General features: G+C 36.4%; 2 protein-coding genes across 13 annotated transcripts in view; both read right to left on the bottom strand.

The window, feature by feature from the left end:
• LOC139725492 (MAM and LDL-receptor class A domain-containing protein 2-like) overlaps window positions 1-26735 on the bottom strand; it is a 197655-nt gene that overhangs the window by 49310 nt on the left and 121610 nt on the right. Inside the window, exons 36-40 of one of the 12 annotated variants that reach the window (XM_071636572.1) lie at window positions 17207-17317; window positions 14947-15063; window positions 14203-14373; window positions 13323-13363; window positions 11601-12775 (exon numbers count right to left, since the gene is read on the bottom strand). The exons of the other annotated variants lie outside the window; for them this stretch is intronic. Coding sequence (XP_071492673.1) covers window positions 12593-12775; window positions 13323-13363; window positions 14203-14373; window positions 14947-15063; window positions 17207-17317 — 623 coding nt within the window. The 3' untranslated portion in view covers window positions 11601-12592. Of the gene's footprint in view, window positions 1-11600; window positions 12776-13322; window positions 13364-14202; window positions 14374-14946; window positions 15064-17206; window positions 17318-26735 lie in introns of those variants that run through there. 12 annotated transcript variants of the gene reach the window in all.
• On the bottom strand, window positions 18695-26191 carry LOC139725499 (uncharacterized). Its single transcript, XM_071636587.1, has 8 exons — window positions 26062-26191; window positions 24495-24618; window positions 23400-23417; window positions 22378-22494; window positions 21517-21534; window positions 20906-21022; window positions 20544-20561; window positions 18695-18853 (listed from the first exon to the last, which is right to left on the bottom strand). The coding sequence occupies exons 2-8, from the start codon at window positions 24528-24530 to the stop codon at window positions 18842-18844; spliced, it is 336 nt and encodes a 111-aa protein (XP_071492688.1). The 5' UTR covers window positions 24531-24618; window positions 26062-26191; the 3' UTR covers window positions 18695-18841.

A 26735-nucleotide genomic window follows, 5' to 3' on the forward strand; every position in this document is an offset into this window, starting at 1 on the left:
CAAACAATGTATTTCTAGGAGATCACACCACCTTTTTTTGATAACAGTTTCAACTGCCAAGATTCTGTTGGAAATGAATCTGTAGTATTCTCTAAACATTTTGTGAAAATCTGCACCAGGAAGGTAATTTACCTGAAGAAGTTGTAAACATGTCCATCCCAACAAATTTGCCAGGAGTGGACTACTCGCTGACTCAAAGAAAATTCTTTTTATAGGGTGCATGATACACTCTTATTACGAAATAATTATTGGGAGGTAAATACTGGTAAATATGCTATAATATTCCTTGAAACAGGAAAGAATCTGCAAGATAGCAACATTGCTGGATGGGGCAAATTGATTTTATTGCGTACCTTGTGTTGTATTGTAACCCCCTGGAAAGAAAATGAAACAAAAATTATGATCAGGAAGATCAAAGTTGCATGAGGAATAATAGTAGCGAGCTTACCGTAAGATCGGCGGTGCCAACGCTAAGATGACGCAGCCTTTCGCGTCCGACAATGTCTGTACAACAGCTGTCTACATTACATAGCGCATGTGCAGAACAACATTTTTGGCCCAGTATTTTAGCGTCGTCTTAGCATCTTAAATTCTGGCTCAAATCAGATAAAGTCATAAAACATGGGCTCATTAACATTTCACGTTTTTCTTTTTCTTACCATACGAGGATATTAGTCCCAGTCGGAATTCAAATTAGATGAAGAGGTGACGTCCCAAACAAGTCTTTAATAATGCTGCGCACACAAAATTTCACTTATGAAAAGGACAAACTATAATATTGAAGAAAAGGCAACCCGATATTTCAAACAACAATTATGATTAGAAAATCTTTTGAGCAAAGTTCGTATAATATTCCGAATATGCAGACGCGATATCACACACCCACACACACAAACACATACACACGCAATTACAAATGCAAAACGTGACCAATTGTGACCCTGCACCTCAAAACAAACAAAAAGTCGCCAGACATGAATTTTTAGTTAAGACCATCTTCTGAAAGAGCAGACTTTAAGCTTTAAAGTGATGTATAACTCAAATCAAATGGACTCTCCTAACCTATCTAAAAAGAATGCACAAACTCTGGAAAAGTGTGAACTGAGAAAAGAGGCTCTGAAGTACAGTGTCTATTCAAGCGCTTAATCTTTACCAAACCGTGCTGGCTGTGCGATGAATGGGACAAAAAACAGGAAGTAAACCACCAGAGTAACAACAATGAAGGGATGAAATTAAGCATGCCTCATTAACACATTCTGTCCATAACTAGTGCCAACTTTCAAAGCAGTAGCACTATTCTTTCAAAAGTTATTAGAGTTGAAAGTGAAGAGTGTGGACAAGGTTTTTCAGAAATGAAAAAGGGATTCTAAAGACACACCTAATCACACTATTCTACCAAAAAATGTTCGAGATAAACTGCTAAAAAAAACACACTTTCCTGCCAGTTTTATGATACCAAATTTGAACCAATGTAAAAGAATACCCGCTCTTTCAGAAAATATGAAAAAGTCAAGTTCGGCTAGGTTGACCCATTTCACTTATTTTCAGTCCTCACGCAAAATCAGTGTGTTATGTTCGTTTTGAGGTGCACGGTCACAATTTATCAAACAAAGTTAAAGACAGCCTGATATCTAACTTAGGTTTCGAAAAAATATTTCTTATTATTCGTTTAAGTAAATAAACTTTATCATTTTAAGTATTTCTTTTATATGTGTTGACTATACCATATATTTAGTCTACGTGGACATAGAGAGCATTGAACTGCACATCCACAATTCTTTCGGTCAAATATGTCACAACTTCTGCTCTGAAAAGATTGCGAGCAAACAATCTAACTAAATACGATACACATTATATCCTAATTATTACATTGCTGTATTTAACACTCGTCAAATAAAAAGCAGCTTAATTGTAACGCTTGTTGATGGCTAATCAAGGCTTCAGTCTAATATTGACAGAAAAACAAGTGGATGACTGGGAAAAGCTGTCTTTGTACACCAAAAAAATAATCTCATCGCATCAGTCCAATTAAAAGTTCAATTACAGAGTTTATTTGCTAACACAAGTTTTGACAGAATCTCACATTGCGGGGTTTTCCTCGGAATTGTTTATCATGTCTGCTTTTCAAAGTAACAGAAAAGAAGACTGACGTTGTATGCAGAAAGCATAATGATATCTTGAAGATGATCTTGAAATCGCTGCGAGAGCTCTATTTGCAAAATTGGAGAGTGCTGCAAAAATTTAGTTGCCCCATACAATTTGGCGATTTTTTCCTTTTCTTTTTTCGTTGCTTAATGTTTCACCGGAATGAAAAGAACTTTTAAACTGCGACAGGTTTAACTTACACCTGACTTCGTGTAGAAAGAAAATTTCAAAAGAATTCGAAGTGACGAACAAACACTTTGCAGCATGAAGCACTTTCCCAAATTTATGAAAACACGGATCCGAAATTACTGTTTTCTCTTACAAAAAAAAAAAATCTAACTGTTTAAACTATTTGAACTGCACTCTTGAAAAAATATGTTCAACTTTGAACCTTTATCACTGTTTATGTGGGACATTATGGGAGCACTTCTACGGGTGCAATTTTGCACCTTTCCGACCATGCAGAAAGGTGCGACGTTGCACCTGTCATGTCCGTATTGTTGCTACAATAATGTGTCACACGTAAAAGTATACAAAGTTGAACCTATTTTTTTTTTCTTAGAGTGTATGAAGAACTTGTGAAATTAATCGAATGAGATGCACTTACAGCACTGGGCGACTGTCATAAGGAGCAGTAGTGCAGGCAAGGTCGAAGCCATGGCGCCAATTCTGCCTAGTCGTACTTGGCAAATCCAGTTGACGAAGTCTCCACTGTAGGAAACTCAGTTGGAATGGCAGGACAAAACCGTCGACATTTATAGACCTTCGGATCGTCATAATCAATATTCTTTTCGTCAGCTCTTTTAGGCCATGAGACTACTTCTCCCAGTCAAAGCAATTGATTGACCAAAATTGACTTTCAGAAGTGTCTACAAAATAAATCAATGTGGTGAAAACTTTTTTTTTCTTGTTGAAATTATGTAGGAGGCCTAGAACTTCAAAAGACAAACATGAATGTCGAGCATGTGCTGCGTAGTTTATCTTTTACAACAAGATTAACTTTGCCTAGTTGAACTAATATTTCGTTATAGGAACAGTATTATAAGATTTCGATCGGTGAAAACTCGATCCAGTTGTTCTCCGACAAACCAGTGTTCTATTTCACGCCACGTCCAAACAACGATCAACAAACTGGTAAAATTTCTTATGAGTCCCGTCATCTTTGTTTAGTCTACAAGCCAACGTTTCTTGTTATAGTAAAACGTTTTTAATCATTTCCTAAAATATATTGATCAGTCCACTAATATCAGGACGAATATCGATACGAATCAATTAATACAATCGCAAACCGAGTCTTCTGGTATCAATACTTTTGCATGATTTACACTTAATAATCTGCATGCTTTGTAATCATGCGGCTCTGATTGTAAACACAGCTGTGAACGTCCAAAAAATAATACACATAGTTTGCCTTTAAAGGAAACCAAGACCCCCAAAATATGAATTTAGATAGAGTGAGAGTAGCAATATTAGTAAATCATTATCAGCTGAAGTTTGAAGAATATCGGACAGTCGATTCAAAAGTTATGATTTTTTTCAGTGCAGTATTGCTACAGAAGGATCAGACTTCTACAGTTCATGACGTCATTTTTGACAGCGATATATAAAAAATATATGGAGAATTCCACGAAATTTAGTATTTCACGGAAAGTACACATTCCATCGACAAGCTAAGATAACTATGCTATTAAAGGGCAATATTATTCCCTCTGGTTGCTGAAAGAGGTAAGCCAAGTGCTGTTTCATAATGCTAAAAAGTCAAAAAAAAAAAGAGTTTTGTTTATGTTTTTCTATATGATTTTGTCAATAATGATGTCATGAATCGTAGTAGTATCCCTGTCCAGCGATGACTGCACCGAAACTTTAAAAATTCATAACTTTTAATTGGAGTGTCCAATTTTCCTAAAACTTTCACTGATGGGATCAACTAATATTGCCGCTTTTACTCAATTCACATATATATTTGGGTTTTGGTTTCCTTTGAATGTGACAGTTTGTTACTATTAGCAAGTCGCATTCACCTGACACAATGACAGAGCCAAAGGCTCAAGTGAGCGAATGCGATTATTCATCATCCGTCCGTCCGTCTGTCCGTGCGCCATCCGTTTTCCGTCGAATTTGCACTTTACCTTCGTCAAACTTCTCCTTGGAACCTAGATGATGGAATTTTACCAAACTTAACAGGTTGAATCCACAGGGTAGTAGGATCTATAATTGTTCCAACAACAAAAAAAAAAATCACAATGGCCCTGACCTGAGGGGGGGGGGGGTCCAATTCCTCGAAATTAAGTAATCTTCAACAGTTTTCTTCTCTAACCAGAAGTGATAGAGCTTTCCAAGTCAATAGTGCTTGAAGTATAAAAGTAGACCTACATTGGTGACTATATAGTTTCAAGTTTGCTCATGGCGGGGGGGGGGGGGGGGGTGGGGGGGTTGCTCATGGTGGGGGGTTGGGAGGAGGGGGAGGGGAACAAGTTTAAGATCAATTTTTATACATCTTCATCTCTTACTTGAAAAGTTGGGAGCCATATAGGTCAAATTTTCAACAAACTTGTCAGGTATTACGGCTAGGGTGATGAAAGTCGTACAAACTAATGGCCACCCTGCCCCAACTGGAGCACCCAGAGGGCAAATCCCTAAAATTAGGGAATCTTCAAAAAGAAATTTTCTTCTATAAGACTATAAATGATAGAGCTAAAATGTTGTAATTAAGAATGTTTGTGATCACAGTTTGAAGCTTGTTCCTGTCAGATCCATGGGGTAGGCCTTGCCCGTTGAGGTCCCGAGGTCCGTTTTCCTCTTCTCTAAGAAAATTATGCATGTTAGATTTGGGCACCAAACCTGATGTCATCACTGATAATGATATGATATACATTTTCTACAATATAATGAGCACCATGCCCACGCACTCCCACTCAGCGAATATGTTCTAGATTATATCATCTTAGAAAAAAAAAATGAAAAAAAAAATCTTCTTTACAACCAAAAACCAGATCAATTCTTTACCACAATCAGTAAAGAAATAACTTCACCGTGCGTACCATATTCGGTGATGAAACGCAGTTAAACTCATTTTTTTTTCAACTCAACTCAGTTTTAAGTCTGTACTTTTTGATAACAACAGAAAGACGTGGCTCTATTTTTCCTTTTTTTTCATGATAATGTGTTTCATAACAAATACCCACTCCAACTTAACAGATGATAATCTCAAGAAAAGTGGAGGGAAACCTCGCACCATCTGTCTATATTTTGTGCTCAATCATGTCAGAGACTTCCGATGCTCATGATGTTATACATTCTGCATGGTGAAGGAGTTCAACAAAATTAGCTAAATGCCAATGACCGCAAAAGTCTGTCTGCCATTCCGGATACACTTTCCGTCATCTTATTGCAATCTCTAGCTCTGGTAGAAATTATCATTCTTCTTGAAACATTTCAGTTGATATGTTTGAGGAAAACACGAGTAAAATAAAATAAATGAAATAATTACATTATCACATTATAGCAATAATTAGGTTGTGACTTAAACTAACGGAACAATATTTGACGCGGTAACTCAAAGCGCCTTATTCCTAAATTTTTGCGAAACTCTGGTCTTTATTTCTCGCAATTTAAAAATACTTGCAGTGTGCGTCACCCTTATTTCTGATATATGGTATCACCCCAATGCCGGAAGGAATTGGCTTACTGCTTGCTCTATATGAATCTTCTGAAGGTGTGAGTATACCGGTATTCATATAAAACAAGATAACCTTTTAATTTGACTATTCGCGCCAATTTTCAATACTCAGAAAGCTATTTAAGTCTAACAATTTCCCAGATTTGCATCTATTTTCTGCATGAATCTTGGTATCCAAACAAGGATTATCAATAACTGCTGTGCAACATTTTCGTTTTCACAATAGTTTGGAAAAGAGGTACATCTTATCAACGTTATAATAGCTTGGAACCATTTGGTGAATGTTGTGTGCATGTATAGTGTGTGTGTGTGTGTGTATGTGTGTGTGTGTGTGTGTGTGTGTGTGTGTGTGTGTTTGTCCTCCGAAGAAAATATATAGTGACGTAGTTCCCTATGCATGGACACAGAAGGAAAGGAAAACATTTTATGGTAGACGAGCAGATCACACTTTTGGTAATCATTTGAATAGTTATGACTGACCACTTGCATTCATGCACAGCCATTTTTTTTTCCTATTTTAGATTCAACAGGCGTATAACGTTTAACGGTGGGTAAATTTCACTTGACCTATCTTTGTAATTCTCTCTCTCTTCTTCTTCTTCTTCTTCTTTTTCTCTGTTGTTATCTCACTTTCTTTTTCATTGTGCTTATATATATATATATATATATATATATATATATTTATCTATATTCAGTGTTAGTCAACACAACAGTTAAAAACTTCGAAAGTTGTCGTTTATTCTAAATACAGACCGTTAAAAAATTATCATGGGTAAATGTTTTCAAAGCGTATCCCCCCCCCCCCCCGAATCATTCGGTATCAATTAGTATGGCTTAAGTCCCTGCGATAAAGCAGCCCACACAGCCAACCTACACCTTAGAATCCGGTGATTTCATATCTGGGAAAAAAATCCGGCATTATTTGGTGTTAGTGATGACGCATCACCTGTGTTCACGCATGGATAAACAGGAGACAATGTCGAAGCATGGACCTACATGGTCTAAGAGAGCACAAAAATCGACTTGCGCCAAAGTACGGTTATGCTTTTCATGCCATTTTCACTTTTTTATAAAGCAAAATGGAATTGGATATGAATGTTGGTCAGTGCAAAATGACAATTTTGTAAATGTAAATTTAATTTTCTGAATTGAATTTCCCTACACATTTATAATATTTCTCTCAAAGGTGTGTGGTTATGTGAATGGTGCTGTATTAACATCCTTATACACTCAGCACAAAAAAAGAAAATTACTTCCCACTCAGTGAGTGGCAAGATTTTCTTTATGTATCTCTTTATTTTACCCTTCGCACAATTACCCCCCCCCCCCCCACTCAATGAGTGGCAAGAATTTCTTTATGTATCTCTTTACCTGGGGCCATCTTCCTCGTCAGTCTTAGCTTATGATGATGGTTCCCTGCATTTCATTTTTATCATTTCCTATTGCTTCCTTTCATATATGATATTCGTTCTTGAAAAAAGAAAATGTATGTATGATCCAAACGTTACGAATATGAGCTCTGTAAATGACTATGTAAGTATTTTGTTGATTTGTTGATTTGTATTGATTTTGAAATGGAGAAATAAAAACTGAACTGAACTGAGCTGAACTGAAAAGAAAAAGAAAATAACACTTTTTCAAGTTTATATGTCTCATAGAATATTCGGCTAAAGGTTAATGTATCCTACAAGGTAATTTAATTGGCTATCAGCCTGGTAGGGCAATAAAAACAAAGGAGACTTTACGCATGAGTGAACACCTTTGTTTTCCTCTTCCAAGGCACGAAAGTAAAAATTGTAAAAAATGAACAAGTTGTCATTCATGCGTAACTGCTCTTCCATATTACGACAATAAGAACAAAACACCACTTTAGCACAATTTGACACATGAATTAAGTTGCAAAAATAAACCTTTGATCTCTATAACACCTTTGAAGCCCAAAATATCAATAAAGGCCAAAGATAAGGGAGAAAAAAATGAAAAATTTGGGTCAAACCCAAATTCAAATGAAATAAGAGAAGAAGCAATATTAAGAATAATGCTAGAAATTTCAATTTGTTTTCAAACTAGGAAAGTTGTAAATAATATTTGGTTCTTGAATATATCTCATGAATCCTTAAAATACCTAATAAAAAGAGTGAAAAAATGTGTTTATTTAATCATCTCTATATGCCATTACTCCCTATGTCGTTTGTAGTTTAAGTTGACAGAAATGTCTTATTTTCCCCTTTAGTTTCGCACTTTGTTCTTCTTAGAGGATATAAAGAGATAAAGAGATCAAAAACTTTTTTATTTCATATTTCATTCATGCCTCTCGTTGTGGTACACTAGCTTTTTGTTGTCATTATCTTGAAGGGCATTGCCAAATGAAAGACAATATGACAAATTTTGCAATTTTTACTTTTGTGCCTTTGAGGGCAAAAATGAATGTGTTCACCACCTAGCCTAAAGATTCCCTTTGTACCTACTAGCTTGATAGCCAATCAAATTACCTTTGATATGGTATATAATACATTGGTTTTCCTCAAAATCTTCTATGACAAAATGAATATGAACTCGAAAAATTATATATATGTGCGTGTCACCGTGCATCACAAAACCAACAAAAAGTCGCTCACACTGATTTTGTGTAAAGACTGAAAATAGGTGAAATGGGTCAATCTACTCAATCTTAACTTATTATTTTCTGAAAGAGCAAGTCTTTTCCTACATAATGCTGAAATTGTGGATCATAAAACGAACAAGAAAATGTGTTTTTAGCAGTTTTTGTCGAACACTCTATGTTTTACAATAGTGTGATTAAGTGTGTCTTAAAGTCCCCTTGTTCATTTCTTTAAAACTCTATACACATTATTCACTTTCAACTCTAATAAATTTAGAAAAGACAATGCTATCGATTCGAAAGTTAGAATTAATCATGAACAGAATGTGTTGAGAAAGTGTATTAAATTTCAGTTTAATCTGATAATTTCTTCACTGTTGTTGCAGGTGGTTTACATCACGTTTATTCCGCACTTCATCGCACAGCTTGGTAAAGATTAAGTGCTTGATAGACCATGTACCTCAGATTCTTTTTTCTCAGTTTACACATTTCCAAGGTGTGCTTTCTTTCCAATATTTAGATAGGTAAGGAGAGTCCATTTGAATTACGTTTCACATCGTTTGAATATCGTTCGATAAATCCATGATTAATTTTAAAGTAAAGTTCCAGATTTTGGTCAAATTTGAACCTTCTGTACAAAATCGAACTTTACACAAGAACCAATGACGTGCATGTGAGTGTGTGCTTACAATGCCCCTGAACAATTATCATAGACATGAATACCACGAATACCGCCTTTTCAGAGCTCTGCTGACTAGGCTTCTAGACTCTTGCTCCAAAGCACATGAATGCTCTATTAATAATGATTGCCCTGGACACTGCTAGTCTGAAGTCATGGTAAAGGGTAATGCATGCACATGAAAACAAAAATAAGCTGATGTTTCCACGTGCTTGCATACACTGCATTTCAGGATGAATAAAGACTAGCTGTGATAGTGGAATTCTCATGAATATGTTATAGAGCATTCTAATCATGGCCATTGTTCAGGACCATTGTCAGGGTGTTAATCACACACTCCCATACACACCAATTGACCGCTGTGCAAACCTAAAATTTTGTACACAGGGTTGAAAACAGAGCCAAATCTGAAACCTAACTTGAAAATAAATCTTAAATCTAATGAAACTATTTTGTGCTATCATTATCAAATTACCTTTAACAAAATTGTACACTATTCAGCTATTGCTCATATCAATGTAAGTGTAGTCTGATATATAATTTTTGAACTATCAAGGATCAAAAGTGGGAAATGTTTTTGGTAACGCCTATACATATATATGTATATGTATATGTATGTATGTATATATATATATATATTTATTTACATAGTGAATATACGCAATGAGGCACCGCGTACGTTTGGGACAGGAACGATCTCTCGCACATTATATAAATATATATAATTATACGGACAAGACAGCATACGCACACTCAAATCACCTTCATGCAGTTGTGCCCAAATATTTTAATACTTATCAATGTAGTACGCAATCTTCGATTTCTAATTAATGTGCGGTACTTTTCGTGGACGTGTTGTAGACATGACTTTAATGAGAGCAAGGAATCGTTCAAAAAGCGAATGATGGTTATGGTCTGTTGAGTTTTGTTCTTGAAAAGTGTACCTTCTTTTGTCCTGAGTGTACGCAATTTTTGAAACAAAAATCATGCCAACAGCTTAACATCCTACATAGTGTGGGTGGTAAGCTGCTGTTCGTGCCTATGGCAGGGGCCGCGGAAGCGGGGGGGGGGGGGGTGGGGGCTGGGGGGCTGCAGCCCCCCCCCCCCCCCCCCCCACACACACACACACTTTTGGATCGTGAAAAAAAAAGAAAAAAGAAAGAAAGGGAAAAATCGGGGGGAAAATCACACTACCCGAATTTCTCACAAAAAGTGTTCTTCAGATCGCTTTATCTTGATTTTAAAAACGCAAAAGCTCCGTTGAGTGGGAGGGGGCATCCCCCTTCCACACCCTCCCCCTCTACCTCATTAGACTTTGTACATACACATAGATGATGCACACGCGGAATAAGAGCTAAATGCCATGATTTTACTATTAACACTTTCCTGAAAAAAAAGTCCAAATTATTTCCAGAAATACTTTTTTTGGGGGGGGAGCTAGAAAAAAATTCAAGTTTTGCACCAAAAGTTTGCACCAGATCGCTGAATTTCAGGTCTGAAAATGTAAAATCACCTTCGTGTGGGAGGAGAAATATCCCTTCTGTATGTACACCCTCGTGAGCATGCCTTTTCTGTTTGATTGCTTAACAGACAACGTTCATGAAATTAATTGTAACAATAGATTAATACAAGAAGTTTATTTAAATGCTACCACTTTATAGACAAATTGTTCAATAATAATCCACATCAAAATATCCTGCTACCTTAAACAAGTGGGGCCGTTTCAAGTCGATAAAAGACGGAAAAACATGCATCGTATTGCACCATTTACAACATAAAAATGCAAAAAGTTCTCACCGTGGGAGGGGGGACACCCCCTTCCACACCCTACCCCCCTCCCCTTTCCCTCCGCTCGCTCGGGCTCGGTCGCTTCGCTCCCTCGCATAGTAACCACCGTCCTCCCAATATCACAAGATCATTATCCAGGCTACGCCGGTGCGTCTAAGCGGGGGGTTTCAAGTCGATAAAAGACGCAAAAAGATGCATCAAATTGCACCATTTACAACATCAAAATGCAAAAAGTTCTCCCCGTGGGAGGGGGAAAATCCCCCTCCCACACCCTCCCCCCACCCCCTTCCCTCCGCTCGCTCGGGTTCGGTCGCTTGGCTTCCTCGCATAGTAATCGCCACCCTCCAAAGATCACAAGATCATTACTAGTATCCAGGCTACGCCGGTGCGTCTAAGCGGGAGGTTGACCTTGATACACCCCCTCCGGCTGCGCAGCCCCCCCAAACTGAAAAAAACGTTCCGCGGCCCCTGTATGGTACATCTATTTTTATTGAGGATGGAAAGATATACCTAGGTATGGAAAATAAATAGAATAAAGAAAAACAATAAGATGTCCATTCCTCTAAAGTGAAATTTCAAAATTCATACACTTTATGATACATTAATACTCTCCATATGATGTATCATAAAATTGCCTACGCCACAAACTAATGATGATTCGAAGAAGGCATGGAAATTATGCTGATAATTGAAGGATTTATTTTCATCATCAACAATCCCATTAGAATACTCTCATACTATTAACTATTACCTGTATACCATTCATCACCGATTTAAATGATTTCTCAAAGCACACAACATCGAAGACACATAGACATGTAGATACGGAATATTCGTCTAATGATCTTTGTATAACGAAAGAGCTATGCTATGCCATTTCTATGCTATAGCATAAGCAGGAATAGATTGTGATGAGTGCATCCCTCTTCATTTCAGGATTCCACGTCATAGCTGTGTCGGTCACTAGAATGACTCGGAAAGTTCGGCGTAGCATGATACAGGATGGGAGCACATCCACTTGCTTTTGTTGGTTATACTTGAAAATATGAAAGATTTCTATTCAGGAGTTTATGTTGTAACTCTCTAGAAAACATTTAGAGCAAAATGCTATACATAAATCCATTTGGGGAAATATTGCATATATCACCTACTTCAGGCTGGTACCGAATATCAACTTGCCATGATATTGCAATTTTCATTGCCAATATTGTTCACTACTCGAACTGAAAATTAGAATATAACTGTTTTGGAAGGTAGATTATGGTTGTCATCAAGACATTTTGGGAGAATATCATCTACTTGTATGTTCACGATGACATAACTGTTTTCTCTGCTCGTTTCGTCTTTATTACAGTGAGAGACCATACAGAAATTACATGTTAGCTAAAATTACAGCTTGAGAGCCCGACATGAACGGTGAAGAAAATTAACGAATAGTGACATCTCGTATGTCAAAAGAACACTAGTTTTTCCTATTATTACAAAATTGACTTTCTGCTTTAAGTTTGCGATCATAGAGGTTAAAAATCAATATCGACATATTATCATAATCGGCGAAAAAAAAAATCATGTAAGCTTGACAGTGACAAGCAATCACGTAAAATCACTCCTTATAATACCTTTTTTAAAGTGTATATCTTTTCGTTACTAGTCAATTTGGTTTTCAACATTTTTTTTTCTTCATTCTGGCTGGTCGAATTCATTCTTCCGATTGTTCGGGTTCGACCTCGACCTCGACTTCGGCTTCGACCTCCTCCTCTTCTACGTCATCCCTGCGTCTGCGACGACGGGTTTTGTTCGTGTCCTCGCCTTCCTCTTCCCCAACATCCCTGCGTCTGCGGCGTCGTTTGCCATTGATTTCACGTCGACGACGCACTTCGACCTTATTCATAAAAAAGATATATCGATACTAAGATTTGAGTGTTACAGTCCTTATATCACCGAGTTGCTTACTGGAGAGTTCGATGCACTTTTCTTTACATCACTCGACGCCATTTTGTGGCGCAATAATTATACTTAGAAGCCATTGACAACAATAAAGAAGATGCAAGTATTGCTATCGTATTTGACTCCACTTTACTAGGTGGTTTTTGACAAAACTCAGTCGCATGGGTTTTGCCTAAAGCAGAGTGCAGAAGAAGCGATTGCTCCATTCCACCGTCGAGATCAAATATCAAGAATCGGTTAAAGGTATCTTTTGATCACTGCAATAAAATCGTTGTTCAAGAGTTCAGGCATAAAAACAACTATTCCGTGGTAATGACCAACAACTTTCAAATTACAATAACGACATGAAACTTTCACAAAAAGCAGAGTAATGATGGCTTTTGGTATGACATGAGTCATTTCTTCCACGAATAAAGCAAAGGGATGATGGCTCTTTTATGACATGACTTGTTTCTTTCCAGAATAACATTTATCAGACTTACCGGTAAGGCGTCCAAGGCTTGTATGTAGTAGAGTCCATTTGCTGGTTAGCATAAAGATAAAGACAAAAAGTGTCATGACAACTTGACAATCTGTCCATTTTATTTATCTTTTTTGGAGGGGTGGTTTTACAGCTAGACACAGTGACATCTGACAGCGTATATATTTCAGTTTACTTTATATATTTTGGAAAAAGAGGGATATCGCTCTTACCCATTCTTGACTTGGAATCAAGAAAAAAAGAAAGAAAAGGGGTTAACAATTTGAAAACCTGTTAGATCACACAGAATTGGCCTTATTTACCTTTTTTCTCATGGTTACCATCTTTTTATTGTAACAGATTCTGTCATAGTTATAGTTGCGACAGTACTCACTATTCTTTAACCGCTTTCTAGTCATTGCTATGAACGTTAGAAAAACAACGTACACTGTACATTGTATCTAGGTTACAACACGATAGAAACGAAAATTCCTTGTTGGTTTGCGTGCATGGATCCGGTATATTTTTGTTGTTTCTCTACAGAAGTTTTATAAAGTGATTATGGTGTTATCCAGGTATGTATACGAAACTGATATATTTCCTTGCTGTAAAAACGAAAACATGATTAAGAAATAGCATCAAATTTTTAACTTTTTTTTTTATTGCGTTACCAATAGTGCGTAGCGTGGACTTGATGACTTGGTAAAAATTTAATTTGCCATACCTCGTATATCTTTAATCTCGTTTATCCTTAAAACGGTTTGATATCAAGCTGGGCAATGCAGAGGATAATGATTGTCTATTAACATGATTAACGCTTCCCAGTTCGTCAGTATCAGTATACATGTTCCCTATTCAACAAAGAAAACGTGCAAGAGAGCATTACTCAAATGATTTGTTACCTAGTCCAGTGTTAGGGCAATAGTAGCTATAATCGTAGCAGCAGTCGTTGAACCGCTCACACGCCGCATCGCAGTAACAGTCTGATGAACGGCAGTCACTTCCGATACAGTTACATCCAAAGCCGTAACAGCTTCCGTAGTAGGGCATTGGTTCTGTGACGTATGTTGGTGCTGGATGAATAATCGGATAGAGTAGAAATATCGGTACTATTGGGAAATGACAGAGGACAATGCTTACGTTTACCAAGAGCCATGTAGAAAATGCTCCGTTGACGTTATATATATTTCTGTAACTGAGGAACTTGGGCACTACGTGTATGTCTTATTTTTGTTTAAAAGTACTGATAATTTGGACACTACGCCACGTAAAAAAAAATTTCATTACAACTACCCGTACTTTTATGTTGGAGAAGAAAGATTTTACAAATACGAGTAGTTTAAGGTTTCAATTTTCTTCAATTTCTCTTCCTGCTGACCTGTACTTTTACGGACATGTCGGGTAAATAAAGAACTGGACTCTGTAATTTATCAAACTTGTTAAATTACAGATCAGCAGTTGCAATCTTGCATCTTTATTTCCTTTTGTAGAGGGAGACAAATTGAAGAAAATTAACGCCACAACCTTTACCTCTCTGATTAATAATAATTATTATTCTCTTGCTTTTTAGTATAGTTAAACTTGTAATGACTGTAATGGTTAATGTTCTCACGATTGTCTGGTCCACGAAAGACAGGGAAACTTACAGCAGTAGTAATGTTCATCACTGTTATCGGAACAGTCATTGATCCCATCACATTCCCAGTGGCCTGGTATGCATTGTCCGTCGTTACATTGGAAGTCTCCGTAATCACAGGAAGAGGCTAGAAAAAGTTAACAAGAGAAAAGAAATATTTTGATGTGTTCTAATACCCATGCGTCTTCTTAACTTAAAAATCATAAAATCTCGGGCAAAAACGTATTGTGGCATGTACACTGCAAAAAGTTCAGTGTTAAATAGTGAACACCGTGCTGGTGTTAAATTTTCGGTGCTCATTTATGGTGTTAAATTAACACCTCTGGGTGTCATTTCCAAATTTTAAACTGTTTTTGAAGAGTTTCTTAGTAACTGCACTTCTTGTTGATTTTTAATTTAAACAAGACGATCAAGAATTTGACATTAAAATACTAGATTTTTGAAAAAATGTGAAAATAAATTTACACCAAAGTAACACCAGCTGGTGTGGTCTCTTATTCAATTCAATTCAATTCAATTCAATTCAAAGTTTATTTCATTTTTCGACAAAACATATAAGTTACACTTCTTTTGACAACAGAGAATAAGGTAAACAGAACATTATGTGTAGAAAAGAATGTGAAACAGTTGAGGAGGACCTTATAGTAATTATACATTGTAGTAAAAAAAAAAACAGAAGTGATCGAAATAAGGTACATGTATAACTTTGCTTAAAGGGACTGTACAGTACTGGTTGAGGTAGGGATTCATGTTTTGAACATTCCTAAGTGGGGTAATGAAAAGCCTCTGATGAAATATAAAAGAGCATGGAATTTTAAGAAGGATTCAACGTTTATTTGATGAAAATTGGTTTTCAAATGGCTGAGATATCCAAAAAAAGTGCTAATAATAAAAGGCGACATGCCACAACTTTATTAGGATCTCTTTATTTCACCTTGTCTTTGGATATCTCAGCCATTTCAAAACCGATTTTCATCTAATAAACTTTTGATACCCCTTAGAACTGCATGCTCTTTGGCATCTTATAGAATGGTTTCTGAATATCTCGCCAAACGTTAAAAGCTAAATCTTCACCTCGACCAGAACTGTACACACCCTTTAAAGTGTGAAAAATGGAGAGACCCACTAAATTGAATTATTGAAATTATTACTAAATTATTGAAGCTGGACGGGTGTTAAACCATTGATATTAACACCAACAAATATCAAATCAACACCCATGTGGTGTCATTTTTTAATCAACACCAGTACAGTGTCAAAATAACACCAGGTACAGTGTCAAATTAACACCACGAAGTTTCAGGTGAACACTTTTCAACACCATCACAGTGCATTTTTAACACCTGTGGGTGTGGTCCTTTATTGAAGTTTGATCGGTGTTAGATTTAACACCCGTGGTGTTAAATTTAACAACGATGTTTTTACAGTGTATGTTTGCTATTAATATTTCTCATTATTATAGAATGTAAAAAGCACTCGGACAATATTTGCAAGGAATCGAGTGGCGGCCAGTGGGGTAGATACCTGGGGTAGATGCGTAATAAACTCCACCTGAAGAAAGAAAAGAGTAAAAAGCAGGCATCTTAAAAAGGCTTGCACGTTCCACGGAATGAAGCTTCTCTTCTTATTAAAGTGTTGTAGTCTAAGCCACCAATAATAATAATAATAATAATAATAGCTGGTTTTTATATAGCGCATTTCACACACTTCAGGGTTTCAATGCGCTTTACAGACTATTATTACCCCGGTCACTGGATACATTATTTCCAACCAGCACTAACAGTGCTCATTCTCCACTCCCTGGGGAGCATTCCAGCCAGTCGCAGCCATTTTACAGGCGCGCACATGCTGATCAACCAACATAAGCTTTCTCATCCTACCGGGTACCCATTTATACTCCTGGGTGCAGAGCAGCAATGTGGATAAAGTGCCTTGCTGAAGGGCAAACGTGTCGGGCTTGATATACGATAATTCAATAGAACTACAAGTATATAGTATTGTTTTTTCTGTCAATTTCATATCGTGATACTATAACAGTTATTTATTACCGATTATGATAGTTTTAATATTAGCTTGAACTGCACATGATTTCAATAGTCTTGCAATATTCAAAATATCAAAAAGAAATTAGGTCCGAAAACTCTCTTTGACCATTATGTATTGTATTGTACATGTGTATGTGTATCGTTCCGTTTACTTCGTTTCCAACAAATAATATTGTTTACAACATTTGAATAACACAATGCTTCAATGTAGCAAATATGAATTACCGCATCCATATTCGTCACTGTAATCGGAGCAATCATTCCATCCGTCGCATCTCCACGAATATGGTATACACTGCCCATCGGAGCACTGGAATGAATCGCCGCCGCAGTAGACTGTGTCGAGGGTTGACAGCGAGAGCATGCTTAGAAACGACAATAAACTGGCAATATATCAACCCACATTTCCGCTTCAGTGTAAAGTTTGTTATTAAAAGCACTACGAGTCGTATTATGTCTATCAAAGAGATGTTATGGGGAAATTTAACATGAAAACAACTAACTTATTGAGTGCAGCATCTGATAATCCCATGACAATAGAAAATTTTGGAATCAACTTTACCAAATCACCGGATGGCCACGATCAAAAAGTGAAATAAAGTTACTTTAAAGTCACTACACTTTTTTGGAACGCATAGTTCACACAGATCTATTATTCCTTCTCTCTAAAAAAAATCGAGTAAAAATATTCATTCTTGAAGGAGTGAATACAAAAAAGAGTGAATTTAGAGTGAAATTGGAGTGATTTTGAGTGAAAATATTCATTTTCACTCAAAGGTACAATCATAATCAGAGTGTCAACTGAACATTCTGTGTTTTTATCAGTGATCCAAAAGATGAAAGACTCCAAGGAGTTGTTTTCTCCGGAGCAGCTCATACCAAGGCAGTAATGATTTTATATGTCGATGTTACGAACAATTTGTTTGCCAATTGAATCATACTACATCAAGAGTCTATCTCTCATTTGAACTTCCAGGTAAGAAATAATAATAATAATAACGATAATAATTTTTAGAGAAAATTTATGAAGAAGTCTCAGAGTATGAAGAAAATATTTCTTTGACATGACTTCAATGAAACAGGTAGGTAGTGTGACACTAAGCGTCACTCTCCTTTAATATTAATATTAGTGATATTTGACAAAGTCGCACTTTGAAATAGTTCTGTTTCCACAAGGGAAAATGTTGCGATGATAGTGCCTCACACAAATTAATTGACGTCCCCAAACAATTTCCATTGTTTTACCTCCAATAACGAAATATGTTATAAAGATTACGTAATGAATGCATAAATTATAGGAGGTAACTCAAATCAGAGTCTTAGAGCACACACACACACACACACACACACACATCAACCATAAGGTTAAAACAGCGATTGTCATCATTTCCCTGGCTCTTACAATAATCAGAGTCAGGAAAGAGAATATTTTAGTGAGATGTAGATGTAACACATATTACATATATCATGATTTTATCTTATCTTAAGCATGAAGTAATGTATATCCCTAGGAATGATTTATCCTGATTTATGGAGTTCCTTACTCACCACAAATGACGCTAGCGTCCTCCCCATGAACGCAATCGTGCGAACCAAATCCATTGTGCGGACATTGGTTGATGTCACTCTCGCTGCCAGAGCAGTAGACATTGTCCATCCAGATCGGCCCGCTCCCCTCGCCGAAATATGCCGTTATCGGTGCCGAGGTCGCGCCGCTAAATCCCAGCATCCTGCAGATGACACTGGCGTCATTCAAATCCCAGCTATCATCGCATATTGTTCCCCACTGATAATCGACAAAAACTTCCACTCGACCTTCGTTGTAGTTCCTTCCATCTCTCAAACGAACTCCATTCACACTTAGAGATGATCCTGTGAGAGTACAATTGGGGCATTCTAAAGTTTAAGAAACTGTCTTTCCGTTACTTCCTTATGTTAACGATTCTTTCATTCAAGCTTAAGGTCCAGGTTGAAACCGTTTGTTGGCTATTGCTAGTCGCATGTGGCGAACCACAAGGAGTCGGCATCTTTCGCTTGTTTTCTTGCGTGGGTATAGGTAGGTGGACCACTTCACCGGGTTAGCACCTTGCTCTTTGCTATGAATAAATGAAGTAAGATCTTTTATGTGCGTGAGTCGTGGCTATTTAAAACTCATATACGGGACCTCCCTTTAATGTTCTGTCAGAGGGACAGAGTGTTTACCTCTTACTAGAGGAGAAGAAAGCTTACACACAATATTACTCAGTGAGGGAATCGATCCTGGGTCCGTTGGATCAGGAGGCAGACCCAAATCACCGCACTTATGTATACTATTTAATTATCACCGCACAATGATCTATCTATGACAAAAGAAGGAGGGAACTTAAAGGTTAGTTTTTGACTTGAGAGCTGCAACGGTCGTTTCCATATACATATGTTGATTCTCTCTATATATTTATGCTAAAAAAGTTATTCCAAATCTTTATGATGATCAACTGGGAGACTAACTTTATGGGTCACTAATTCAAGAAGCATGGACAGATAAAAACTGTGAGTGAAAGGGTACCCTGGAGTCACCGATTCCTTTACTACTAACCTTCTCCTCTGTAGTATACAATTCAATTATGGAATGTAATGTTGTAACACTGCATAAGACGTATCAAATATAATGTAAAGTGACGACATTTGACCTAAATAGAAACCCACTATCCAGCACAGTGTGGTGGGATCTTTAATATGTGATCCCCCCCCCCCCAAAAAAAAGGGTATATGTGACCCTGCACCTCAAAACAAACAAAAAGTCGCCGGACATGAATTTTTAGTTAAGACCATATTCTGAAAGAGCAGACTTTAAGCTTTAAAATGATGTATAACTCAAATCAAATGGACTCTCCTAACCTATCTAAATATTGGAAAGAAAGCACAAACTCAGGAAAAGTGTGAACTGAGAAAAAAGGCTCTGAAGGACAGTGTCTATTCAAGCGCTTAAACTTTACCAAACCGTGCTGGCTGTGCGATGAATGGGACAAAAAACAGGAAGTAAACCACCAAAGTAATAACAATGAAGAGATTATCAGATTAAACTGAAATTAGGCATGCCTCATTAAAACATTCTGTCCATAATCAATGCCAACTTTCAAAGCAGTAGCACAATCCTTTCAAAAGTTATTAGAGTTGAAAGTGAAGAGTGTGGACAAGGTTTTTCAGAAATGAAAAAGGGATTCTAAAGACACACCTAATCACACTATTCTACCAAAAATGTTCGAGATAAACTGCTAAAAAAACACACTTTCCTGCCCGTTTTATGATACCAAATTTTAGCATAATGTAAAAGAAGACCCGTTCTTTCAGAAAATATGAAAAAGTCAAGTTCGGCTAGGTTGACCCATTTCACTTATTTTCAGTCCTCACGCAAAATCAGTGTGTGCGACTTTATGTTCGTTTTGAGGTGCACAGTCACATATATATATATATATATATATATATATATATATATACATAGCAAAAGGCAACCCTCTTACTCTGAAAGAGGGCTGCTGCAATCATCGATTCCATATAATTATAAATGCTGCAAAATCCATACCTGGTGTTGTGTATCCACCTGTGAAGGTGATAAACAACGGAATACACAATTAGTACGTGGTTAGACAAGTTAGAAAACCATTGGCTGATAAATGTCATCGTGATATTTATAATACACATATGTATACAGTATACAAATATTAAAGATAGGAGAAACAGGTGCTCTCTTATCACAGACCATACTTGATGTCTGCTAATTATGAATCAAACTTAAGTATCAAAACGACTTCATCAAACACAAAGAATTCACAAATCAACAAAGGCATGCCTAACAAATTGAAAAAAAAAAAACAGGATTTACAATAACATCAGAAGGATTTTCAAGGCTTTAAAGTTTAAAGAGCAGTGAAATGCAACACCTACCGCAATAGTATTCATCGCTGCCATCGGAGCATTCAGTGTATCCATTACATTGCCAGTAATATGGTATGCAGTTCCCATTGTAACACTGAAACTCCCAGCTTCCACAGTATTGGTAGCCTACAAACAAGAACATTATGCAACTCTTTGTTTTCACGGCTACCCTTAGTTGCTGGTTATTACTCTAAAAATTAGCCCAGAGTCAACAATTGATTGTCTAATAATCTATTTCTTCTTATCATTACATATCCGAAGAATACAAAATAGTATGATAATCTTATCAAAGAACATCAAGCCGAGGTATCATAACATGAATACGTTAGGTCCTTATTTGAAACGATATGATTCGATGAATGTAAGACAATGAAGTTTTAGAGGGAGGCAAATTGAAAAATACAATTCACATTTCAATGTGATTGGATCTTAACATAGCATCGGCCTTATGCCAAAAGGCTCTCAACACATAGACTTTGTGTAGTGTTAAAGGCCTTTTGGAATAAGGCCGACGATAATGTGACATCGCCCCTTTCAAACAAAAATACAGAAGACAAGTCTCTAATCGCAGATGAGGTTGACTTGTATAAATTCTATAATTGTTACGGAAATCGCCATACCTTGTGTTGTGTATCCCCCTGTAAAGATGATGAAGAAAGATTACGGAAAACAGAATAGTTGGTACATGGTTTTAGAACTTACAAAACATTTTGCTGATAATGGTCATCGTTGAAAAAAAAACACTATGTGCGCAGCCAAGTATAGATAATGACGGCCAATGATTACTAACACTTACAATTCAATAATCGGAAAGCACTAACAAAAAACAACAACAAAGCATCTCCAGATAAATTATGCAAAACTACACAACATTCTCGTGGCAGTTTTACTTTCAGAAAACAGCCAAGCAATCTGCGCCACTTATGACATTGCATAACAAAGTGTGGAATAATGAATTAAAGGTCAAATTGAATTATGAAGTATTGAAATCGTTTCAAGTCAGTTTATTTGAACTATTTCGGAATATAACTTGTAATATTTGTAGGAAGCATATAGTACCTAGCGGGTTTCCGTAGGCCATGGGTCGACAATGCGGATTCAATTGCAATCACATTTCATGTTCATCAAGAACATCTTGCATACTTGCAATAAAACCGCACGAAAAATAATGTACTATTTTAAGTCTCCATCTATTCTTATTACAAGAAAGAATGCAAATTAGTATTTATAGTCAATAAAGGCAGATAGGTGCACCGGGTGTTTTAAAATCATAAACCTTTATCTTTTTCTGCTTATGATGAACAGCAAAACGTGAATATAACGACTGCATTTAACAGAAAGAATTCAACAATAGTCAAAGGCATGCAAAATCACCTTAAAACAGATGGGATGTTGAAGATTTTAAAGTTTAATGGGGTTGTAGAAGTATAGAACTCATGCAGCGGAGAGGCAGTGACATAATCTATGAAATGCACACCTACCGCAATTGTATTCATCGCTGCCATCGGAACAGTCGCTGTATCCATTACATTGCCAGTAATATGGTATGCAGTTTCCATTGTAACATTGAAACTCCCAGCTTCCACAGTATTGATAAGCTATAAACAAAAACATCACATTCTCATGAAATTGTTTTTATACATTTTCTAAAACTATTTTCCCTTATATCAGGACAGAGTTTTGCCGGACATATTAGAAAAAGGGGAATCGTTTCCCCCTTGATTTAATTATGAATTTACATGATTATGCAGTAGTGAGCTGAACACCAAAACGGTCAAGAGCTATAGGCCTATAAATGTCAAAATGATGTGGCATAAGATAATGCACATAAACGTGATAATTGGCTTGCAGCTGAGGAACATGATGTTTACTAACATGAGTGTATTTAATACACGTTTGACTTCAGTTCGATTACAGAAACAGACTACAGAATGCAAGGTTACTGTTAGGCCATATCTATTGTCTACAGGGGTCACGAAGAGAATCGTCGAAATCATTACGGCCATTACTAACCTTTCTTCTTCTTTTTTTTTTTTTTTTTCTTTTTTTTTTTTTTTTTTTTTTTTTTGGTAGGGGGCGGTGGGGAGGGGTAAATGAAAGAGGAAAAACCAGAGGAAAAAACAGTCCCTAAGCCTTTATAATGAACCAGATGGTGACAAACTTCACAGGCACGACTTTTTTTCCTAGTCTTCATTTCTCTTATCATGTTATAATACATTGTCCATCTTCAATAATATAATTTGACAGGTAATATGCAGCTTCGTAGTATGAAGCTGCTTAATACCTATCATATGGATATACATATATACATACATGAAATTCATCTTGATGTGTTGATTTCTGACATGAAAAATATCATTCAGCACAGTGTGGTGGGATATTTGATGTGACTTAATACCGTCTCCCCCCTCCCCACTCAAAAAAAAAGAATAAAAGATAAGGAGACCATGTAATTCTGAATGGGGGGAAATCACCAATTCCATACATTTTACGGAATTCATACCTTGTGTTGTGTATCCCCCTGCAGAGATAATGAAGAAAATTTTCAGGAATATAGAAATAGTGAATACTTTTTTTTTAAATTTAGAAAACATTGCCTAATTAAAGTCTTGGTTATTGTTATTCATGATAGACAAATTACATTGTTTACAAACGAGAAGCACGTGTTGTCTTAAGCCTGCGTTGAAACACGTAACCGAACTAAGAAAAATAGAGACGGTCAATGGTTACTGCAGCTTACAGCTCAATAATCACACATTACAAAAGCAATACAAATATTTCATTATTAGAATTCAGATAACCCATTCAAAATGACACACTAGTACATGGAAAGGTACACGGTCGCAAACAACCTAACCTTAAATGCCACTTATTACATATAATAGGGAAGTGTGGAACTTTGGACTTAAATTCAAAATGAATTGGAGAATATAAATTCAAATATGTTAAAGCAACTATTTCCAACGACAACTTGAAATGTTCGCAGTGTTTACAAACTAACAGTTTTCCATATGCAATGACTCGGTGTGCGGATGCATAGGAAATTTCATTTCATGTTTCATTAAGAATATTAAACAGGAGGAATGATAAATATATAAAGACATTTATAAACGTATGTTTCTATATAGAGATTGTCATATCTTTTGCGTGGAGAAATAACATTCTTTATAGAATCCAAACAAAATTCGGTTTATGATTTCATACGCACAAACACATTTTTACACTTTGAAATAAACCTTCACTAGACTGCAAAGACGAAACAAAAATGGTTATGTCCCGGGTTAAGGTGGATGACTAACGATGTTTGTTCTTAAGTTTTATGCCTTTATTTTCACAGCTACTAACGCCATTTAAAGTAACGTAGGATTGTAGAACTTGCGCTTCTTTTCTCTTTCTAAGGGTTAAATGGGGGAGGGACTCTTCTGTGAAATTTGAAAATGAATGTCATTACTCGAGCAGAATGTACATCGTGTTAGATTTTAGTATTTAGAAATTCGAATTTTAAGTATAGGTGCAATCCAAAAGGCGTTCTATGATTCTACCTTCGACTTGTCGTTCCAACCTTCCAAAGTAAGCACTGAAAATTTGGTACATTTACCTTGTTGGCAGTATCCCGGGGAAATTGAAATGTCATCTATGGCGATATCACCTGTGTGGCTACTCCCACGTACACCTTCCATAGTGATGTAAAATGGCATGGAGTAATAGTTGTAGATACTGATCTGGATTGATAGATATACATAATATGCACTGTGAGCTTTTTGACTTTCAGCCCTTTTCACTGGTCATGTACTTGCTGTTACTCTGCTTTCCAAATTCATTAGCTTGGATTTTTTGACGTGCAGGAACGAAGTGATGCGAGCATTTGGAGCTAACAGATAGTCACAGGTATATAAACTTGAAGATTTTCCACTCTTTCACGTAGAGATGGAACAACTGTTTCTATAGACCTGGAGTTCCAACATGGGTTTCGTTCTCCTTCCCCTCTCTCTGTCCGTCTCTCTCTCTCTCTCTCTCTCTCTCTCTCTCTCTCATGGTTTCATGTGTTTCACGCAGTTGCTACGAATTCTTTTATGCACATTTTATTCGTCACTATTGACAGTGACTGACTTTGGAAAACAAAAGCATTTCGATATCAAAACCGAACAATAACTGAACCCTCTCATTTCTGTCTACATCATTTAAAGCTAAGAGACAATTCTGATTAAGAAAAAAACAAGTAGATTGCAAGTTTGAATGAATGACCTGAAGGTTGCTTTCTCTATTTTTTATTCCAAAACATGTCATGGAATAAAAATTCTCAAACATGTCATGGAATACAAAAATCCTTTAATATCTGTAATGTTTTAACATTCAAAACATTTTTATCATTTCCTTTCTCCAATCGACAGTTTGCTGTTAGTATATCTATGGATTGCATTGCTTCAGTAAGAACAATATTAAGAGACAAATGAAATTTATCAATAACATTTGGTAAAGTCATATTGGACATTGCCCAATGAATTGACCTATAGAGTGGTGAATCCTTCCCGTGAGTGCAGAACAGATAAATAAAACAACAACAACAACAACAACAACAACAACAACAACAACTGAAGAGTTTCTCTTCTATATGTGTGGATCCACTTCATGTTGAGTAAAAAACCTGCAGGTTTATTCCACATGTTCCAATTTGTTCTCAAGTAATAAATGGATATGTCCCATAGGAATACCCGTTAATTGCATGGTGAAAATAATGTACCTTGAAAAGAAGTGTACTCAACACCAAATTTTAACGAACTAATATCGTTTGAAATTTATTTAATCTAGCACCCTGTGGGACAAAAAAAAAATAGCTTTGTGATGTACAGCACGTGCATAGAGTTTTTTGTTTTTAATATTTGTTTGCTTTTCAATAATGAGTAGTTTCTGCGATTTTGTGTATTTTTTTTTGTGTGAAAATTCTTCTTCACCTTTTTTTTTAATCCCTCCAATGAAATTCAGATATGATGATACATGGAATCAATAAATCAAATCAAATCAAAAAATGTTTAACTGTATTTTGACTCCAATAGTTTTCTCTTTCCGCACCGGAATAGTATACATGTATAATAATGGACATGTATGTTCATGTACAATGATAATACAGGAATCAATAAATCAAATCAAATCAAATAAAAAAATACCTGTGTTTGACTCCAATAGTTTCCTCTTTCCCCACTGGAATAGTATAAGATGTCCGTCGCATTTGGTGATCTGAATTCAGACTGCCAAACATTCAGTGTGTTGATTGTGCTACCGTACATATGAGACCAAAATGTCAGACACGAGTACCCGTAACCGTTGTAGTAGGGGCTCCACAGGCGTGCCTTATCTCCGTATACACCTGAAGAGGTCTCTATATACATATAATATCCGGCTGCAAGTAAAAAGGCAAACAGGTCACATGCTGTAAATACATGTGAATGTTATAAAGGTTACGAATTAAAGGAACAGTAACATTACAGCGATGATCCCTATTCTAATCAGCCTTTTCTTTCAGATGATAAATGTTGTTTTCTTGTAGTGCATCGCGTCCTACGAGAGACAAGGTTTCTCACCATTATGGAGAGAACTTTTGTAGCAAGAATGGCTTGAGGTTAAAATTCTTCTTCTCCTTTTGAGAATTATGTCACTACCTTCTATCTATAAAAATGTGATAAAAAAAGTCATTCATGGTTCAATTCTTCAACAAATGAATAAAATTTTGACGAGATAGTGATTGTTGGGATAGAAATATTCTATATTTACTTTGGTGTTGTGTATACAAAATGTAATTTAAATTTGAAAAATCCCACGTTCTAATGTTGTGGCCTTGTAG

This window comes from Diadema antillarum, unplaced genomic scaffold (genome assembly GCF_040938485.1).
Source record: "Diadema antillarum isolate AM-2024a unplaced genomic scaffold, OU_Dant_1.0 seq00000047_RagTag, whole genome shotgun sequence".
In the NCBI taxonomy this organism is placed as follows: Eukaryota; Metazoa; Echinodermata; class Echinoidea; order Diadematoida; family Diadematidae; genus Diadema; species Diadema antillarum.

Coding starts and splice junctions, on each gene's coding strand:
- LOC139725499 (XM_071636587.1), bottom strand. CDS start 24,530: ATGACATTTCAATTTCCCCGGGATACTGCCAACAAG.